This window comes from Syngnathoides biaculeatus, chromosome 12, assembly GCF_019802595.1.
Source record: "Syngnathoides biaculeatus isolate LvHL_M chromosome 12, ASM1980259v1, whole genome shotgun sequence".
Classification (NCBI taxonomy): domain Eukaryota; kingdom Metazoa; phylum Chordata; class Actinopteri; order Syngnathiformes; family Syngnathidae; genus Syngnathoides; species Syngnathoides biaculeatus.
The window spans coordinates 12,593,401-12,612,595 of record NC_084651.1 but is presented as its reverse complement, the minus strand read 5'-3'; the positions used below and the strand labels follow the sequence as shown (position 1 = coordinate 12,612,595).

Here is a 19,195-nt window from a genome sequence, read left to right as displayed (position 1 = left end):
CGGCGTCCTCCGCAGTGGCCGTCAGGACGCTCCTCTGGGCGCCGGTGTCGCAAAGGAATTTGCGCCCGGAAAGGTTGTCCTTGACGAACAGCAGCCGGCTCTTCACGCCCACGCTCACGGCCGCTGCGAAGCGTGGGCTTTGGCGTTTCCCGACGCGTCGTAGTTGCAAGGGGCACGGCACCTCTTCGCTTTCGCACCGAAACGGGCATGGAAGTAGCACAAGCCTGTGCCAGCACGGCCGTCGGTGCCGAAGGGGCCCCTGCTGGATGCCATCCCCACGCCCGAAGGTGAGTAACTGCGCGTCGCGGCCAGCGTCTCAGGGGAGAAGCACTGGGTTGCCAGGAAGAAACGGTCGGCCTCCTCGGCCAGGGCCCGGGGCTCAGTGACAGTACTGTTCGCGAGCGCCGTCTGAACATGTGGTGGCATATGCCTGAGAAACAGTTCCATGAAAATGAAATTGGGCTCTTCCGTGCCCAGCAGGTTTAGCATCATTTCCATGAGTTCAGAAGGTTTGCTGTCCCCCAGTCCATTAATAGCCAACAGACGTCGGGCACGTTCCGGCCGTGAAAGCTCAAAAACCTTGAGAAGGTGAGCCTTGATCCCAGCATACTTATCTCGGGCCGGGGGAGAGGTGATGAAGTTCACTGCTCTGGCCGCCGTTGAGCCCCCGAGTGCTGAGACAACGTGGTAGTAACGCGTGGAATCATCTGAGATCCCGCGGAGGGCGAACTGAGCCTCAGTCTGTGCGAACAACGCTGCCGCGGACGTCTCCCAAAACTCCGGCAATTTGAGGATGGCGGTTGCCATGTTCGTTTCAGTCTGGAAAACGCCGGGACTGACGTCGGGGTCACCAGTGTAGCGCCAGAGAAAAGGAGTCGGAGGCGGAGTGTCGGACACAGGAACAGAACTTGCTTTATTGTTCGACATCAAAACACAACTCGCATAATGGTAGGAACTCTGTTAACCTTTTCTCCGGAAGCGCAACAACAAAAAAAGTCAGTGCGGAACCCCGCACCCCAACTCGAGGTCCCGCGGGTGAATTATGTAAACACCACATAAGTGTCCTTTGATATTTTGTACCCTACGGAAACAACGGGCCGTGTAAATGTCCAGAGGGGAGAGGGCAGCGGATGGTTTTCCAAGCTGTCTTTACTAAACTGTCTGCTCACCCATGGTGCAAATCCCGTAACACACTGTAATGGAGTATCTAAACAGACTCTCAATGGAGGAGCGATACAAGGTCAGCAGCAGGGTGGTGCTAAGGTTGTGCTTCCTGAGAACCCCCAAGAAGGTTATCTTCTGCTGAGCTTTCTTTGTGATCACTGAGATGTTCTCTGTCCAGGAGATGTCAGAAGAGATGTGAATGCCATGGTACTGGACTGCGTGGACCCTCTCCCCGCATTCGCCATTGATGAAGAGGGACCGAGTTGTTCATGGTCCTTTAGTTTACAATCATCCCCTTGTTTTTCCTGGTGTTCAGAGTCAGGTTGTTTCTTGAGCATCAAAATGGCAACTTCACGTTCCCCCCAGGCGGTGTCGTCTCCTGAAATTAGACCAACCATTGTGGTGTCATCAGCAAACATCACCATAAAGTTGCAGTTATAGGCCGCATAATAGATATGGGTGTAGAGGCAGTACAGGAGGGGGCTCAACACACAGCCCTGCGGGGAACCGGTACTCAACGTCCGCATGGAAGAGAGGTAGGGGCCAAGTCTTTGAGTCTTGGATCACTTGGTGAGAAAGTTCTTCATCCAGGCACATGTGAGAGGTGGAAGGCCAAGGCTGTTAAGCTTGGTGATGAGAATGTCCGGGACAATTGTGTGGAAGGCCGGGCTACAGTTTACAAAGATCATTAAGACGGAGCTGTTCTGCTGCTCCAAGATAGCCAGCATGGAGTGGAGGGTTATGGCAATGGCATCTTCAGTTGATTTTCGCAGAACGAAAACTGATAACGGTCAAGGTCGGCGGGAAGATGGTCCTCAGATGAACCTCAGAGAAAGAAATTATTTCATGAAGTGATTGCATTCAGTATGTTCTCCCACATTATTTTTTTTATTCTTCTTTTGCGTACCCCTGGTTATATTAGCTGTCTTCATGTGTTGCTGCATCGTTGTGTTTAAGCCATTGATCACAGGGTTACAACATAGACAATTTTTAGCGTGGACTGATGGCCCAAACTGCCCTTCCCATTGGAGGGGAGCATGTCGGTAAAGAATTATTTACTTCCTTCCTAGCATTCTCTCTGACCTCAAGGAGCGCCCGCCCAGTCAACTTGACAACCGACAGACCATAAACTATCACACAAGTGTCACGTATCACAAGGGATCATTTCAGCTGTGGAACGTGAGTCTCTGTTCATTTTTGCGTCTTTTGCACTGCTGCTTTTACATTACTTTGAATTTATTAATTAAAACAGTGATTTGGATTCACTGCTTTGATTTTTTTTTTGGTGTATCCTGTAATTGGACTTAGAAGGAGTGTTCAGTTGTTCCTCTCTTAAGTTAAATGTCTAGTGCAGGATTGGAGACTGTCATCCAAAACTTGGTAAATAGCACTAAAGGTATCCAAAGATGTTTGACAATTATTATATTTATTTCTGGCCTGTAGTCCATATAAGGATGGCTATCAAGGAGATCATTTCATTTTAATTAGTGATCCTGATAAATTAGAATATGGTAGTACTCACACATTATATAGATTCATTTAACAGTTGGGAAATACTTTTCAAATTCCCGTCTCATTTTTACATTAAAAATGATTGTCATTATTGCTTGTTTCTTCATTATTGCATAAGCTAGTTTATGACCGTGCTAAATTTTGGCAGTTTCTTTGCTGGAAGCAATAGTTATCAAACGTGTCAAAAACAAAAGAAATATTTTAATTCATCTCTGAGTTTCACTTTTTCAATTGATGAGACTTGAAGCTTTGACACGATTTCAAAGTATTGCAATGTGCCTGTGATTGGCTGGCTACCAGCCCATCTGTGACCCAAAATCAGGATGAGTGGTGTAGAAAAAGGATGGGTATTTATAAGTAGCAGTTCATATTTGATTTGACATTTTCTATCAAGTTTTTGGTACATTACTGTAAATGCTTTGCTGTCCCTAGTTCGAATGAAACCAGTTTGTAATTGTAGAGGCGGGTTGGTGTTTTACGTGTACACACCATTTCGTTGTGTTTACACAAGGAACACAGAAGCGTACCTGGCATCTTGTATATTTCGTGTTATCCGTGAGTTTCAAAGTCCATACTTTATAATGGGAAATGAGCATTAAACAATTTTTATTCTTGTTTTAGACAAGCGACTGCCTGTTTAAGTGACACATGCGTGGATTTCCCCTGTGTGTTTTTGGTACTTTACAGTATTTGTCTGATGTTGGTTGCAGGTGAGACGCTGCCCATCTGGGAACCCCTAATGTAAGCCCCCTCGACCAATCAGCACGACTTCATGTTTTGGTGCTAGGCAAGGCATGGCTGGCGTGTTGAGGGCCGCAGTAGGACTGTGGCTTCTGGGGCCTTGCAGAGCCGAGTTACAATGCCGGTCCTATAACCCGACGGACTTGCCCCAGTTTGCGTTCTACAATTTGTCTGACCGTGCCACCGGCTTCATGGCGGGAATGGTTAATGGCTTCCTCGGTGTGATCCAGCCCAATCCCTTTCCTAAAGGTCAGTATTGCTTTATAAGAGCCTTAAACAAGTAGAAATGTTATCACGTTTTGAGGATAAAAATATACTTGTAAAGTTGCACCGAACGCTGTTCAGCAAGCAAATTATCCGGGTGATTTAAAGCAATTATTCAATTATTACCAACTTACCGACTTATCTTGAGAGAAAAAGGCTTTGAGTTTATTTTATTCAAACTTGTACAATGGTTACACATGACTGAAATGCGGTAAACAAATGTATATCCTGTTTTTGAGAACAGGGGAAGGTTATGTGAATGTAACGGTGTGATGTTGTGCGCTATAATAGAGACGGGGCGTGGAAGGGCACTTTTCTTTTGAAAGACTGCACGTGCTCTGGCATTTATTCAAATTTTCATTTTTTTGGGCGTTTAAAAATGTTCATGGTAAGGGGGAAATGCAGTTAAGTGTTGGGGGAAGAGCTGAGCAAAGCTCTGCAATGTTAAAAACATGGTCACCACACAGAGTGAATGTATTTTATTAATTTCAAACATAAACTCGTTAGCTGGAGAAGGGGAGACATCCTCAAGGTCTGTGTGGTGACCATGTTTTTAACGCTGCGGAGCTTTGCTCAGCTCTTCCCCCAACACTTCAACTGCATTTCCCGCTTACCATGAATTTTAAACGCCCAATTCCTTACATCAGTAATAGCATTGAAAAGAACAAAAAAAATAAAGAATAAATGCCAGAGCACATGGAGTCTTTCAAAATAATAGTGAGCTTCCACACCCTGTCTCTATTGTAGTGCACAACATCATACCATCACATGAACACTTTTTTTTAAATCATGTGCAACCAACGGGATCAAATGAAATACTTTTTTTCCCCCCAGCAATACCCTGAAAAAAGGTCCTTTGAATACTAATTTTGAACATCCGTCCATCCATGCCCGCGACCTTGGATGGACGGACCAGTTCAAAAACCGTGCATGACACATAAAATGTGTTTAAGTGACATACAGGATATTCTTTTCGAGGAAAATATGGGACATTTTTCACTTTACCACGTATTAATCGTGTGCAGTTAAATGTTTTGCACCAGTACTTTTTTCCATGTTTAAGGTGATTGTGTTGTCAATTCTTCAATATGCGGAAAAATGTACAGAGGGTTTAAATTAAAGGAGTATAGTAAAGTTGTCAAGAGCTGAGTTGAGTCCAGCTTCACCTCAAACTTTGTATATACGCGTCGGTGTTTTTTTTCCCCGCTGTGGTTACTTAATTTATTTTGTTTGTGATGGTTGCGCTTTTCCTTTTCATATATCCAAAATTAATGTATAAAGGATTATGATTGCGGATAAAATCTTCCCTCTTGTATACTAAGAGTACTGTATCATTAGTAAAGGATCATAACGAATTGGAGATCGGGGCAGGAGCGTATTAAGATTTTTATTTTAACCTTGCCAGGTTTAAGACTTTTTTTTACATCTCTCCAAATGTTTGAAATATAATTGAAAAATTATTCAATTTGATGCAATCTATTCAGGCTTTTAGTGCTGAACAGCAACCTGTCAGGGCAAGGGAGGCACATGAGGATTTGAATGAATTTGACCTCTGCTGTGGATAAGGTTAATAAGTAGGTTGCCTGGAATTCCCCCTTTTTTATGTCCAAGTTAATATTTCACGTTGATGTGCTCCTTTGTTGGTTTTAGGTAAGGTTTCGATGTCTGTTCTTTTGTTCCTTCTCGTTATGGCGGCGACAAGCACAATATATTTGGACCTCAAAGCGACACAACAGAAGGTTTAGAGACTATTCAACAAGGAAGCACACTGAGATTAAAAATAAAAAGACAAGTAACAGACAGTGACGTGACAGAAAGTCAACGTGAAACCATCAAACGGTCTGGCAGTCAGACTGGGGATGGTACTCGGTAGAAGCTCCAATTCCCCAGCAGACAGCCTTCCTTCCACACTCCGGACACGAACCTGAGAGAGACCAAATCTGAGGAGATACAATGAACACAACACTGGTTCATTGAGCAGGTTCGGCGGTAACAGGAAAGATGGCAACTTCGGAAGGGAAATGAAGCGGGCCGTCTTGAAGAACCAGGCCAACACGCACAGTCTTGATACAGGAAACCCCGTGATAAAGTCCTGTGCAATATGCGACCAAGGATGGGAAGGCCAGTGGAAACAGTAAACCTGATATTGCGGCCACAGGCCATTACAAATGCCGAAATGTCCTTTTTTTTCCTCCCCATTCCTGCCCAATAAATCTTTAAGGAAACAAATAATAAGAGTGTGGTTGACTCCCGGGTGACAAGGCATCCTCGAACTGTGGCCCCATTGCAGAACCTCGGACCTCTGCTCTTTGGAGTTGAGACACAAAAAAACACAATCACACAGACATGGCGGTCTACATTGAAACATTCTTGAACGTTTGTTCTGCTTGTTCTAGGCGTGATTGTTTAATGTCTTTTTAATGTCCACAGGTATTGTTCGGCAGTCATCAGTCACTTTTTCAATATGTTTCTACCATCCCTTTTTTGAAATGCTGCGATTTTTAGTAAATCGTACTGTGACTTAAAAGGTTTCACCACTCCCCTCTGCTTGTTCTAGATCTGATCAAGAAAGCAATACTGCCTGGGGCGTTAACGGATGACACTTTTATTAAACAAGTGAGTAAACGTTTTTCTAAATTAAAAAAAAAAAAAGTTTGACCTGCTTACCTCGGGCTGTTCCTCCAGTTGGTAACCTGAATCTTTAATCTCGTGTCCACAGAGAAAATATGTTTATGTATGAACATCAAACATTTGACACGAAAGCATAGATATTAAACACATTTTTGGATTTTTTTTTTCTACACAAAATTGTACCACCTACCTCCTTCCTACCTACCGACCATAAAGCTACCTTAAGTACCAAGTTACCGTGCTACTTACCTACCTGTATAAAATTTACAACACACAAATTTGTGTGCGATCAGGTGTTGTCCTACGAGGTGGGCTTCGTGTTGTGTGCAACCATCGGCATCCTCTACATCCTTCTGACGCCTTTGGTGGGCGCTGTGATGGCCTGCTGCCGCTGCTGTGGCAACTGTGGTGGCGGAATGTACCAGAAGCAGACGACGACCATTCACTTGAACCGCAGAACCTTGTACTGGAGCGCTGTTGTCACTACGCTTATCATCTTGTAAGTCTTTCCAAATGGCGGCACGGTGGATCGTTTTTGTGTCATGTTTGTGCGGAATGTGAGCGGTATGTTGGGTTGTGTGTTTGCAGAGCTGGGAACATCTGCATGTTCAGAAGTAACATAGCGTTCAAAGAGAGCCTGGACCACAGCCGAGATCAACTCGATAAAACCTTGGACAACATCAACACGTTTGTCACGACACTGCCGCTGGTATTGTCTATTTTCTTCTTCTTTTCCTTCTGGCTTGTCCCGTTAGGGGTCGCCACAGTATATCATATTTTTCCATCTAAGCCTATCTCGTGCATCTTCTTCTCTGACACCCACTGTCCTCATGTCTTCCCTCACCACATCCATCAACCTTTTCTTTGGTCTTCCTCTCGCTCTTTTGCCAGGCAGCTCCATCCTCAGCACCCTTCGACCTGTGTACTCCCTCTCTCGCCTCTGAACATGTCCAAACCATTGAAGTCTGCTCTCTCGAACCTTGTCTCCAAAACATCCAATTTTGGCTGTCCCTCTAATGAGCTTACTTCTAATCCTATCCTACCTGCTCACTCCAAGCGAGAACCTCAGCATCTTCATTTCTGCCACCTCCAGTTCTTCTTCCTGTTGTTTCTTCAGTGCCACCGTCTCTAATCCGTACATCATGGCCGGCCTCACCGCTGTTTTATAAATTTTCCTAGAGGAGACTCTTCTGTCACATCGAACGGCAGACACCTTCCGCCAACTGTTCCACCCCGCTTGGACCAGTTTCTTCACTTCTTTACAACACTCTCCATTGCTCTCTATTGTTGACCCCAAGTATTTGAAGTCATTCACCCTCGCTATCTCTTCTCCCCGGAGCTTCACTCTTCCTCCTCCACCCCTTTTCATTCACGCACATATATTCCGTTTCACTTCGGCTAATCTGTCCAACCTGTCTTTTCATCAGAACGTTTACCTTCACTGGTTGCCAAATATTATGACAATGTTCGATGTTTCTAAAAGATGTAACCTACCACAAAGTAATGCATTACAAATTTTCTTCCTGTTTACAGCAAGTCGATCATGTAGTGAACCAGAGCCTTTTGTTTGTGGACACAATCAAAACAAGCATACAGGGTAATGAACCAAAGAGTCACTTGAGATGTATTTGTGTTTGGTACCATGTGTAATAACATTAGCCCAATATTTCTCATGTCAGGAAGTGGTGAAATACTGAAAGATGAAATTTTGGGAGACGACATGAATGCACCTCAAACGCTGACAGTTGGTATGAAACATTTGCAAACTGTGTATTATTTCTGACCAAGTGTATGAAGTGCTTGTTGCATCACTTTTGACAGGACTAGCTGAGACCAGTTCTATGAATACAGCTGCACTCCATCACACTGAGAACTACTATGACGTTGCAACTACTATTTTGACAGCCTCTAAACCTCTATAAGCCTCCTATAAACAGAAATGTCTTGTTCTTTGATCTTGTTGCTTTGTTGTTCTTTGTTTTGAATGTCCGACTGCCGGAGAAAAATTCCTTGTGTGTTTTTACACACTTGGCCAATAAAGGTGATTCTGATTAGAGACAGATTATTCGACATAACATCTGATAGTTTTTGTGTGGCTAGGAAGGTGTGTACTGCATAGGTAAGTATGCGTTATAGGATGGTAGGTAATGTTTAGGTCGGTGGGTAGTTGGTAGGCCAATAGTCCTAGATGGTGGTCACAGAGATAACTATTTATGTATTTAATTTTCGGCAAGCAGGTGGATATTTTTTCTGGAGGTAGGTGTGTTGGTAGTTTTTGTTAAGGTAGGCTGGCAAGTAGGGAGGAAGTTATTTTTGATGTATTTGAGTGGGTAAGTAGTTTTTGTGTAGGTAGGTAGTTTTTAATACAAGTCCAAGTTTTTACATATCCTGCTTAGCTCATGAGAGTAATTTGTGGCTAAGTGGGAGTGAAATGTGTTAAGGCTGATTGTTAAAAAATAAATAAATAAAATAAAACCTCAGAATGTGTGTTTCAGGTGTTTTGCTGCCAACTGTGTTCACCGTTACTTGTCTTTTTACTCTACTTTTAGCTCTGGAAAATCTGACGTTGCTTTGGAATGAGCTGAGTGTTAAAATGGGAGCTGCGGCGACCAATTTGACGAATCTTAAGACCAGCATAGGTAGTATCCTGGATAATGAACTTTGCAATTGCCAAGAAATGAAGACAAGTCTAGATGCAATTCAACTGGACGACCAACTCGTAAGTAAGAACAAAAAACATACTGTTCGTATGCTGACTGGGTATCAGGGGGTTGGATGATGTAAAGAAAGCACCATACAGTTTTAGCTCACATTAGCCCTCCCTGAATAGATGCAACGGTCCCATTACATCAGGCTGCCCAGTGTGGCCGCACATTTTGTACATGCCAAAATCTGCCACTTGGTCGAAAAATGACAACAGCAAAAACACCTGCTTTGCACAAGCTGCCACACAAATGTTGCTGCCTCCTTTTGCTGCTTAACATGTCCACTGTCTTTTTTCCCCCTCTCCAGTTTAAAGACGAATCGGTGAATAAATTGGAAGAATCATTGACTCGGGTTGATTTTGCCGCTAAGGTCAGTTCATTTTATAACTTCATGAAGTCATCTTCCCATTTTTTTTCCTCATAGTTGAAAACACCTCCCACGTGTCTTAAAAACATTTATGTGGCGTGGGCTGTAAAATCACTTCATATTTAACAGTTCAACATTTGTTGTGTTGAAATATGAAGTGAGAATAGAGCTATGTGATTTGCCTATCATGCAGTCAGTGTATCTAGCCGACAACACATTTGAAATAGGGACTAATGATGTGATTGTCTAATTTCATGAACTTTATCAACTGCAAATTCATCTTTGCTGTGCTTTATTTATCCACCCATCCATCTTCTTAGCCGCTTATCCTCACAAAGGTCGCGGGGAGTGCTGAAGCCTATCCCAGCTTTCAGCGGGCAGGAGGCGGGGTACACCCTGAACTGGTTGCCAGCCAATCACAGGGCACATCGAGACAAACAGCCGCACTCACACTCACAATCACACCTAGGGGCAATTTAGAGCGTCAAATTAATGCTGCATATTTTTGGGATGTGGGAGGAAACCGGAGTGCCCGGAGGAAACCCACACGAGCAAGGGGAGAACATGCAAACTCCATACAGGCGGGGCCGGGATTGAACCCGGGACCTCAGAACTGTGAGGCCAACGCTTTACCAGCAGAGCCCACTGTGCCACTTTTATTTCTATGCAAATAGTCAAATCCCAGACAGACGATGTAATCTGAAGGAAGTTACTGATTGTAAGGTAGTGGCGGGAGCGAGTGTAGCTCGACAGCAGGATGGTGGCGTGGAGGATGACTCTGGTAGCCGATAAGAAGATTAAGAAGACAAAGGTAGTGTAGAGAATCAGGTAATGGAAGTTGAGGAAGGAAGAATGTTGCGTGGCCTTTCGGAAAGAAGTGAGACAGGCTCGAGATGGACAGGAAGAGCTCCGGAAGACTGGAATACTAGTGCCAAGGTACTCAGAGAGGTAGGCAAGGGAGTACTTGGTGTGCCTTCTGGTAGGAAAGGGGAGAAGGAGACTTGGTGGTGGAACCCCAAAATACAGGAAGTCATCCAAGGAAATAGATTAGCGAAGAAGAAGTGGGACACTGTGGCGACCCCCTAACGGGACAAGCCGAAAGGAAAAGAAGAAGAAGAGTCAAATCCCAGACATCAATCTAATTAAGAAGATTCACAATAAGATTGATGTCCACAATCACAAATCAAAGCACTGTAGCCGTTTTTAGAGTGAGGATTCGGTGACAAATCCCACTCACAAGATGTAATGTTTCGGTGACATTAAGAGACAGCTATGATTGACACAAAAGGTGGATGGACGTGCATAACACATTTGAGTGTTTATGACCAATAAGGTGCTTTAATGTGCATAACCATCATAACCATTTGACTTGTTTCTCCATTTAGCAGTTCGGGGACATCCAGAATGACCTGACGCGCGTGATCAGCAATTTGGACAGTGAGTGAGTCATAGGCTTCACTTGCCACGTGTCAGATATCAATTACTCATTTTGCCTCCTCACCTTTAGCCACACAACTGGATGTAATCAAACAGAGCATCTCCAGTAAGGTCAAAAGCATCCCTTTAAACGAGAACCTGTTCTTGGGCCCTGTGAATAAGCTACGCAAAGACATCCGCCAGTTTGACCCGCAAGTGGAACGAGCGGAGGGTATCAGGTAACCTAAGGCTTAACCTTAACCATGTGTGATGAATCGCTGCAAGGAGACACTAAGAGATTAATTTTGTCACGGCTGTTCTGGTCCAGGTGGCGCGTGTGCATCGTCTTGTGTTGCCTGGTCCTGCTGGTGGTTCTGTGTAACCTCTTGGGTCTCGTCTTGGGTCCCCTCGGTCTCAAACAGGCTGAAGATCCCACAGCGCGCTCCTGCTTAGCCAATTGTGGTGGAATAATCCTCATGATGTGAGTGCTGTTGGGCAAATTACTAACCCATCCATCCATTTTCTTCACCGCTTATCCTCATGAGAGCCTATCCCAGTTGTCAACGGGCAGGAGGTGGGGTACACCTTGAACTGGTCTCCAGCCAGTCGCAGGGCACAAATATCAACACCATCACTGAGCGGGAATCCATCCCACGCCGCCTGGACCAAAGTCAGGCGTGTGGACCATCGCACCATCAGTAACCGTCTCATCGTATTGTTTACAGTGGAGCGAGTGTGAGCTTCCTGTTCTCGTGGCTGCTCATGTTGGTTGTGACGCTGCTCTTTTTGGCCGGCGGCAACGTTCACACACTGGTGTGTCAGCCTTGGAGAACCGGAGAACTGCTCGAGGTAAAGCGTATGTCAAATGTTTTCAAAAACAACAACAATTTATCATGCATATGAGTAAACGTGATTTTTTTTTTCTTCTTCTGACAGTTTGCTCCAACTGTGTTCCCATCCTTGGATTTGGGCCATGTCTTAAATAAGAAAAGCAACATCACACTCTCTGATGTATACAGGTACTTGCAAACATCCATCCATCCATTTTCTTTGCCGCTTATCCTCACAAGGGTCGCAGGAATGCTGGAGCCTATCCCAACTGTCAACGGACAGAATGCGGGGTACACCCCGAACGGGTTGCCAGCCAATCGCAGGGCAGATAGAGACAGCCACACTCACAATCACACCTCGGGGCAATTTAGAGTCTCCAATAAATGGTGCATTTTTTGGGGATGTGGGAGGAAACCGGAGTACCCGGAGGAAACCCACGTAGGAACATGGAAACTCCACACAGGCGGGGGCTGGGATCGAACCCGAGTCCTCAGAACTGTGAGGCCAATGCTTTACCAGCTGAGCCCATCGTGCCGCCACTTGCAAACATGCATAAGATAATTAATTCTCCACTTCAGTCCTTCATTGACAAGGATGTGGAATTTATTTGAAAGGAGAATGTTTGTCGAGGGCCACGCCGACATGCAACCCCAATTGCATTCCAGATTAATAAAATGTATTTTAAGCATTCATGAGATATTATCTAATTATAATTGGTAAAATGAGTCCTATTGGCATCACTATTTGATCAACCTCCACATAAAAAAACATCTACTGCCCTTTTTTTAAAGGGTGCTGAAATCATCAGTACACAAAAAACACTTAGCTAACTTGGTAAGAAACTGAATTTCATCTTTGAATACTAACCTTAAGAGTGAAAAGCAGCATTGTTGTGATAGAATAGAGTAAAGTATGGGAAGAGATACAAGTACATAGTAATTGATGGATAATGATGTTTGCAGAGACTGCAGGGACAACAAGCCTCTGTGGTCCATACTCCACTTAAATGAGAAATATGATATTGACAGCTACCTCGACATATCCAAAGTAAGATGCAACTCCTTCCACTCATGCATTTGTTGATGATTACATATATATGCAGTGTATATTAATATGTGCATATCTTAAAAGGACATTGCCTTTGACAATATCACCGTGGATATTCCTAAAACCAGCATCTTCAACACAGACATCAGTGATTATTTGAATACTTCACAATTGAGCAGTGGCACTATTTCCAAACAGGTACAATAAGTTCCAAACATCAGCGGGTGTGGGTTCTCCTGTGAATATCGTTGAAAATTGTGCAAAATGTTTGCCAGCTCCTCAGTGGTCATTCACGGAAGCGAGTAACATAATTGGTGAGTTGCAAATCAGTCCCGCCCCCAGCTGCTCATTGGTCATTGGTAGAATATTCAGAAGTGAGTGACAGAACGCTTCAACAGTTCCGTTTCTGCTCCCAGGCGACTCGCTCGAGACGAGCATCATTTCAAATTATTTCACAAAATAATTCGATTCAATTCGTTCACTAAAAAGCTTTGTTCATTCGCGAACGTGAAAACACCACATTGCGACAAGGTCTAGGGTGTTTCCTGCCTCTCCGATGACAATCATGGTGGACATCCTGGACTGTATTTGTGCAATTTTCACATTTTGCTAAAACGGTCTATGAAAACATTCCCAACAACCCCAAATCTGTTCTTCTTATAGTAAAGTGTCATGAAAGGGTGAGTTTTTTTCCATGTAATACATATTTTTCTTAGATTGTCGAGTTAATACAGAAGCTGGAGGCAGCAGCTGTCATGCTCGAAGACAAGGCCAATGTGGTGAGTCGCCCGCGCATCACTTCACTTGTCTGGATTGATCAGTGAAATATTAACACATCTGCCAATCTTGTTCCCTCAGCTAACAGTTGCACCGGTATCGCCCCAAAGTGCAGAAATTGCAGTTCGGCTCCAAGACACAGCCACAACCCTGAGGCAAATTCAGACGGATGTAGAGAAGAACATCCTACCAACAATTGTGCGTGGTTTGCTCCCTATTCCCTGCTTGTATGTACTTGGAGCGAATGACCTCTAACTCGGTAGTCAACTCACTAACTTGCTCATAAACTCCCAAGCTCAACAACTTGGTCGCTAACTAACAAGCTAAGTGAAAAGTCAAAACAACAACTTGCCAAGTTTGTACACTATAAAAAAAAAAAAAAAAAGCTAAACACGCTACCTACCCAGTAAACTAACAAGTGAGCTAATGACTTAGCTCGCTATATGAAAAACTAGCTCTAGGTGACACATGAACTAACTAGCCAGTTAACATGTTATCTAATAACCTAATTACAGTAACTAGTTAACTAGCTGGGTTAATGGGATGCCAACAAACTAGGTACTGTATGTAGTTGACGAACTAACAGGAAACAAAATTAAAATTGAAAAAGACTAGCTTGCAAACTACTCTTAAAAAATACGTGGGCGGACAAACAATAACCAATGCCAAGCTTGTAATTAGCTACTTTATAAAGTGCAACCCTGACTAACAAAATGACTCCCTAATAAAGTAACAAGTTAATGAATGCCAAGAATATCAAACCAAGGGAAAAGAAAAAATCAAACCCGGAATGTGACTGTAAAGTGATGGTACGAGATGAGCGGGTCGGGTTGGGTAATTGTCCGCAAAGTATTTGCTGCATTGAGGTCGTGCAGGTGACGTCACCATTTTCACGGCGCCATATTGCCGGTCAAAAAGAGCTGCTCGACAGTGTGGGGGACATTGAACCAGAGCAGAATATTCACAATGCCCGAGACTTGTTGTGCTATTGATTGTTACAATAGACAAGACAGATATTCAAAGAGATCATTCGATGGAATACCCGCTGAAAAGATCGATGGATTTCGGCAATTAAAAGTGATGGATGGTGCCCAACCAAATACACACGACTGTGTAGTGATCACTTCACTTCAGATAGGAATTATTCTTCTCAATCTCAAATTCCCAAGAAGTATTTATAACGCCAAGTTGGCTCATTTGAGAACAATGCGTATTAAAAAAAAAAACTGTTGCAGAGCTTTACGGAGGTTAAGTGTGGCCACAATCGCTTCTGTTTACATTCTGCCGAGACGACTCTGTCCTCTCTCTTTTTTTTTTTTTGTTGTTGTTGCTAATGAATGCGAGTTTGTGTAAAACCAGGGGTCATTTATTTAAACATTGGTACTTGTATTGAAAACTAGCAGAAAAAATCCAGATCCAGCAACAAAGTATTTGTATGCGTCCAGACTTTTCTACATTTTCAAACTTTTCCATGTAAATCTCGACGACTTACTCACCAGACACGTGTATATCCAGTTGTCTAAGACAAGCGCTTAATTTCTTTTCTGCAAAAGCATCGGCTGCGGCAATATGGGTCCTCTATGCCAAGTCTATCTAATTTTTCCATGTACATTCATTTATTTTCACCTTCTAAATGTCTAATGGTATCGGACAAGTCTCTGGACGTGGTGCTATAAGACATGTTTTCGTGTCGTCTCCAACCGACTTAGCATTGAAAAATGCTTTTCTAGACCGGCAATATGGCGACATAAACAAAAGTCACGTGATTTTATGACTTAGGTGTACGAGCTCTACTGAGGCTTCAGTTAGGGATGAGCCGGAAATGACATGAAGCTTTGCTGCAGGGTTGTACCACGTGACCGATTTGGTAGTTTTATAAACTACTGGTGGAGAGTGTTGCATAGTTACCGAGCACGTGTAAAAGATTACTGGTTGTGCAGTGCCGTCATAAAAAAGGGTGTGGATCGCTAAATTGGTGCATGCGACCCTCAACATGGGGGACAGTGGTTGAACCTGTTTTCCACTGGTTATTTTATTCTTAGGTTAAATGAACATAGTGTACAGTATGAACCATTTTCCAAGTGACACAAGCAAACGTTATTTGGTCAGATGTTCTGTTATACAAAGTCATTCACAAGAGTCAAAACAGATGCATGGATGAAGACATGAACCACGACTCAAACGAATTGGCTCGAGTGAGAAAATCCCTCATATGACGCAACTGTTGCATCAACATCTGCTTACCACTTGCAGGATAAGATTGACCCAGCCAAGAAAGAAGTAATGGTGAGCTCATCTTCCCCTCATACATGATGAGGTGCACATCTTAAATCCATGAATACAAAGGACTGTCCCCGTACTTCCAGGATGCTGTGCAAGAGCTGCAGAATCTCGAAAAAAGACTCCACGATATCGACATCAACAGTGTGAGTGGAGTCGCACGTGCCGTTTGCCGTGTCGTTGACCTGGCTCGTTAATCAATGTCCTGCTTTAGGCTCGTGTAGATTATTCATAATCTACCATCGTGCGTTGAATTGCGAAGGCTCCGGCACTCCGGCGACCCTTGTGAGGATAAGCGGCTAAGAAAATGGATGGATAACTAAATTAAGCTTCTTAAATATAGTTATTTATAAATTCATTTAATGCAGTGCTTCATATACTATAATGAATGTTTTAAATTCATGGTAATGACAAAAAATAAGGCGGCAGGGTGGATAAACTGCTAAAGCGTTGGCCTCACAGTTCTGAGGTCCTGGGTTCGATCCCGGACCCGCCTGTGTGGAGTTTGCATGTTCTCGCCGTGCCTGCGTGGGTTTCCTCCGGGCACTCCGGTTTCCTCCCATTTCTCAAAAAAGTGCAACATGAATTGGACACTCTAAATTGCCCCTTGGTGTATTGTGAGTGCGACTGTTTGCCTCCACGTGCCCTGCGATTGGCTGGCGACCAGTTCAGGGTGTACCCCGCCTCCTGCCCGTTGACAGCTGGGATAGATCTCCAGCACTCCCCGCGACCCTTGTGAGGATAAGCGACTAAGAAAATGGATGGATGGATGACAAAAAAAATTCTGTACCCCTCTTTCAATAATTTTCTGACTTTATTCTCCTTGGCAGTATTGATGACTTCATGACATGTAATTTAATGGTATTGATTGGAGTCAAATCTGAATTAGACTATTCTCAATCATTTCCCCTCCTTATTATAATACTTTAGTTTATGTAAATAATTCTAATGAAATCCAGTAGTGCAGCTGCATTCTCACCAAAAAATGTTATGCCAAAGTTTTGCCATTGAATTTTTTTCCCACTGTGGCCAGCACGTTAGTCACATTTTCACAACCTTTCTTAGCAATATCGCATCTAAGTAGTCAGTGTATGGAGAAAAAATTGAATCAATCACATTTCTGTTCATTAGTCCTAGAACTGCATCGAAGAATCTTGCTTTTTGTCATCCACAGGTGATTAAGAAGTTTATGGACTGCCAGCTGACAAACATCGATGAATTTTCTATGTGGGCCAAAGATACGGTATGCAGTACTTCAATAAAGCATCATGTCCATTTTCTAAATGCACTAACCTGCATAACAAGTTAATTAACAAACTACTGAAAATACCCTACGCCCACCCACCCCTGATTGTTGATTCCAAGAAGGAATATCCCAAACGTTTACATGTCCAGTCTGATACCGATATTGCAGCCTTGAATCTTGGCCAATACCGATATCGGTCCAATCCGATATCAGCAATAAGCATCCATAGTTATTTTGTACTATGGAATATTAGAAAAGGCTTTACCGAGCGATATTTATAAAACAACCACCAAGAGTAGGTGTGGGAAACCCCTATTAGAAACCAATATTTTAGAAAAATAATGTACTACAAATGAATCAAATACAAATTAGATTTGGAATTCCTTGAAAAATAAAGAACAAATCCAAAAAACAAAATGAATATTCAAATTACAACATAACCTCTGTTTAACTTAAGTGTATTCCAAGTTTGAGTAGAATAGAATAAAAAATAAATGAGAAAACTCCAGTGAAGAAAATAAGTATTTGAACACCCCGCTATATTGCAAGTTCTCCCACTTGAAAATCATGGAGGGGTCTGAAATTTTCATCATAGATGCATGTCTACTGTGAGAGAAATCATCTAAAAAGACAAATCCAGAAATGATTTATTTGTCTGATACAGCTGCAATTAAGCATTTGAACACCTGAGAAAAACAATGTTAATATTTGGTACAGTAGTCCTTGTTTGCAATTACAGAGATTCAAACGTTTCCTGTAGTTGTTCTCCAGGTTTGCATACACTGCAGGAAGGATTTTGGCCCACTCCTCCACACAGATCTTCTCTAGATCAGACAGGTTTATGGGGTGTTGCTGAGAAACACAGAGTTTCAGCTCCCTCCAAATATTTTCTATTGGGTTTAGGTCTGGAGACTGGCTAGGCCATGCCAGAACCTTGATATGCTTCTTATGGAGCTGCTCCTTGGTTTTCCTGGCTGTGTGCGTCGGGTCATTGTCATGTTGAAAGACCCAGCCACGACTCATCTTCAATGCTCTGACAGAGGGAAAGAGGTTGTTCCCCAAAATCTCACAATACATGGCCGCAGTCATCTTCTCCTTAATACAGTGCAGTTGCCCTGTCCCATGTGCAGAAAAACACCCCCAAAGCATGATGCAACCACCCTCATGCTTCACAGTAGGGATGGTGTTCTTGGGATGGAACTCATCATTCGTCTTTCATCGACTAGTGGAATTATGACCAAAAACTTCCATTTAGGCCTCATCTGACCTCAAAACCTTCTCCCACGACTCCTCTGTATCATCCAAATGGCCAACCTTCCGTGCAATGTGTGAATTTAAACCATGACGTCTTAGTGTATTACCAACAGTCACCTTGGAAACGGTGGTCCCAGCTTTTTCAGGTCATTGACCAAGTCCTGTCGTTTGCTATCGAGCTAACCAAACATGCTATCAAACTAACAAGCTAGCCAATAACCCATCCACAAACTGAAGCCAGTTAGCAAAATAACAACTACTAACAAAGCTCTTGTTGTGTGTGTATATATATATATATATATATATATATATATATATATATACACACTTTTTTTCCCGCACTGCTTTTCCTTAGCTTACCGACAAGTTGGGGCGCTGCGGTCGTGTGGCTGAGGTTGTGGACTCGGCTGAGAGCATCCTGTGTTCGCGCCTTGTGCCTTCTCTGGTGAGCAAAGACCAATAGGCAATAAATAACATTTTCAGATCCAAACGACTTACTTGCGGGTTTGACCTACGTCTTTTCTCTTATCTTTAGAATGCCTTCTGGTTCAGTCTCGGCTGGTGCATGATCTTCTTTATCCCCAGCATCGTATTCTCCGTGAAACTAGCAAAGCACTACAGGAGAATGAAGTATTCTGATGAGTGAATATATTTACACCTGTGTCCGAGAGGATGGACTCACTCTGAAGGCACAAAAATGAATTTTTGAAAAGAAAAATGGAATTTTACAAAACACCCCGGCACAGATGTTAAACTTTCCATTGATTTTTTTTTTTTTTTTTTTTTAAGTCTAGGCAAAATAACCTTAAAGGTCTACCGACATTCCTATATACATTGTAAAATTGATATTGTTATGAAAATTACATATAATATTAGCAACTTCAATGTCTATAGGAAAAACAAAATGAGGGTGTCATCCATGCACAAATTTGCAGAACTCTCACCCGACATCGAAGTGGT

General features: G+C 43.1%; 1 protein-coding gene across 1 annotated transcript; it reads left to right on the top strand.

The window, feature by feature from the left end:
* The first annotated feature begins 2,318 nt into the window (after positions 1–2,318).
* Positions 2,319–19,185, top strand: prom2 (prominin 2). Its single transcript, XM_061837755.1, has 22 exons — positions 2,319–2,343; positions 3,387–3,666; positions 6,239–6,297; positions 6,606–6,811; positions 6,901–7,021; positions 7,846–7,909; positions 8,862–9,031; positions 9,325–9,387; positions 10,770–10,821; positions 10,892–11,039; positions 11,129–11,281; positions 11,526–11,649; positions 11,737–11,819; positions 12,594–12,678; positions 12,763–12,876; positions 13,395–13,457; positions 13,537–13,653; positions 15,709–15,741; positions 15,822–15,881; positions 16,910–16,978; positions 18,591–18,680; positions 18,771–19,185. Exons 2-22 carry the CDS (start codon positions 3,471–3,473, stop codon positions 18,879–18,881), a joined length of 2,181 nt encoding a protein of 726 aa, XP_061693739.1. The 5' UTR covers positions 2,319–2,343; positions 3,387–3,470; the 3' UTR covers positions 18,882–19,185.
* The last annotated feature ends 10 nt before the right edge of the window (positions 19,186–19,195 follow it).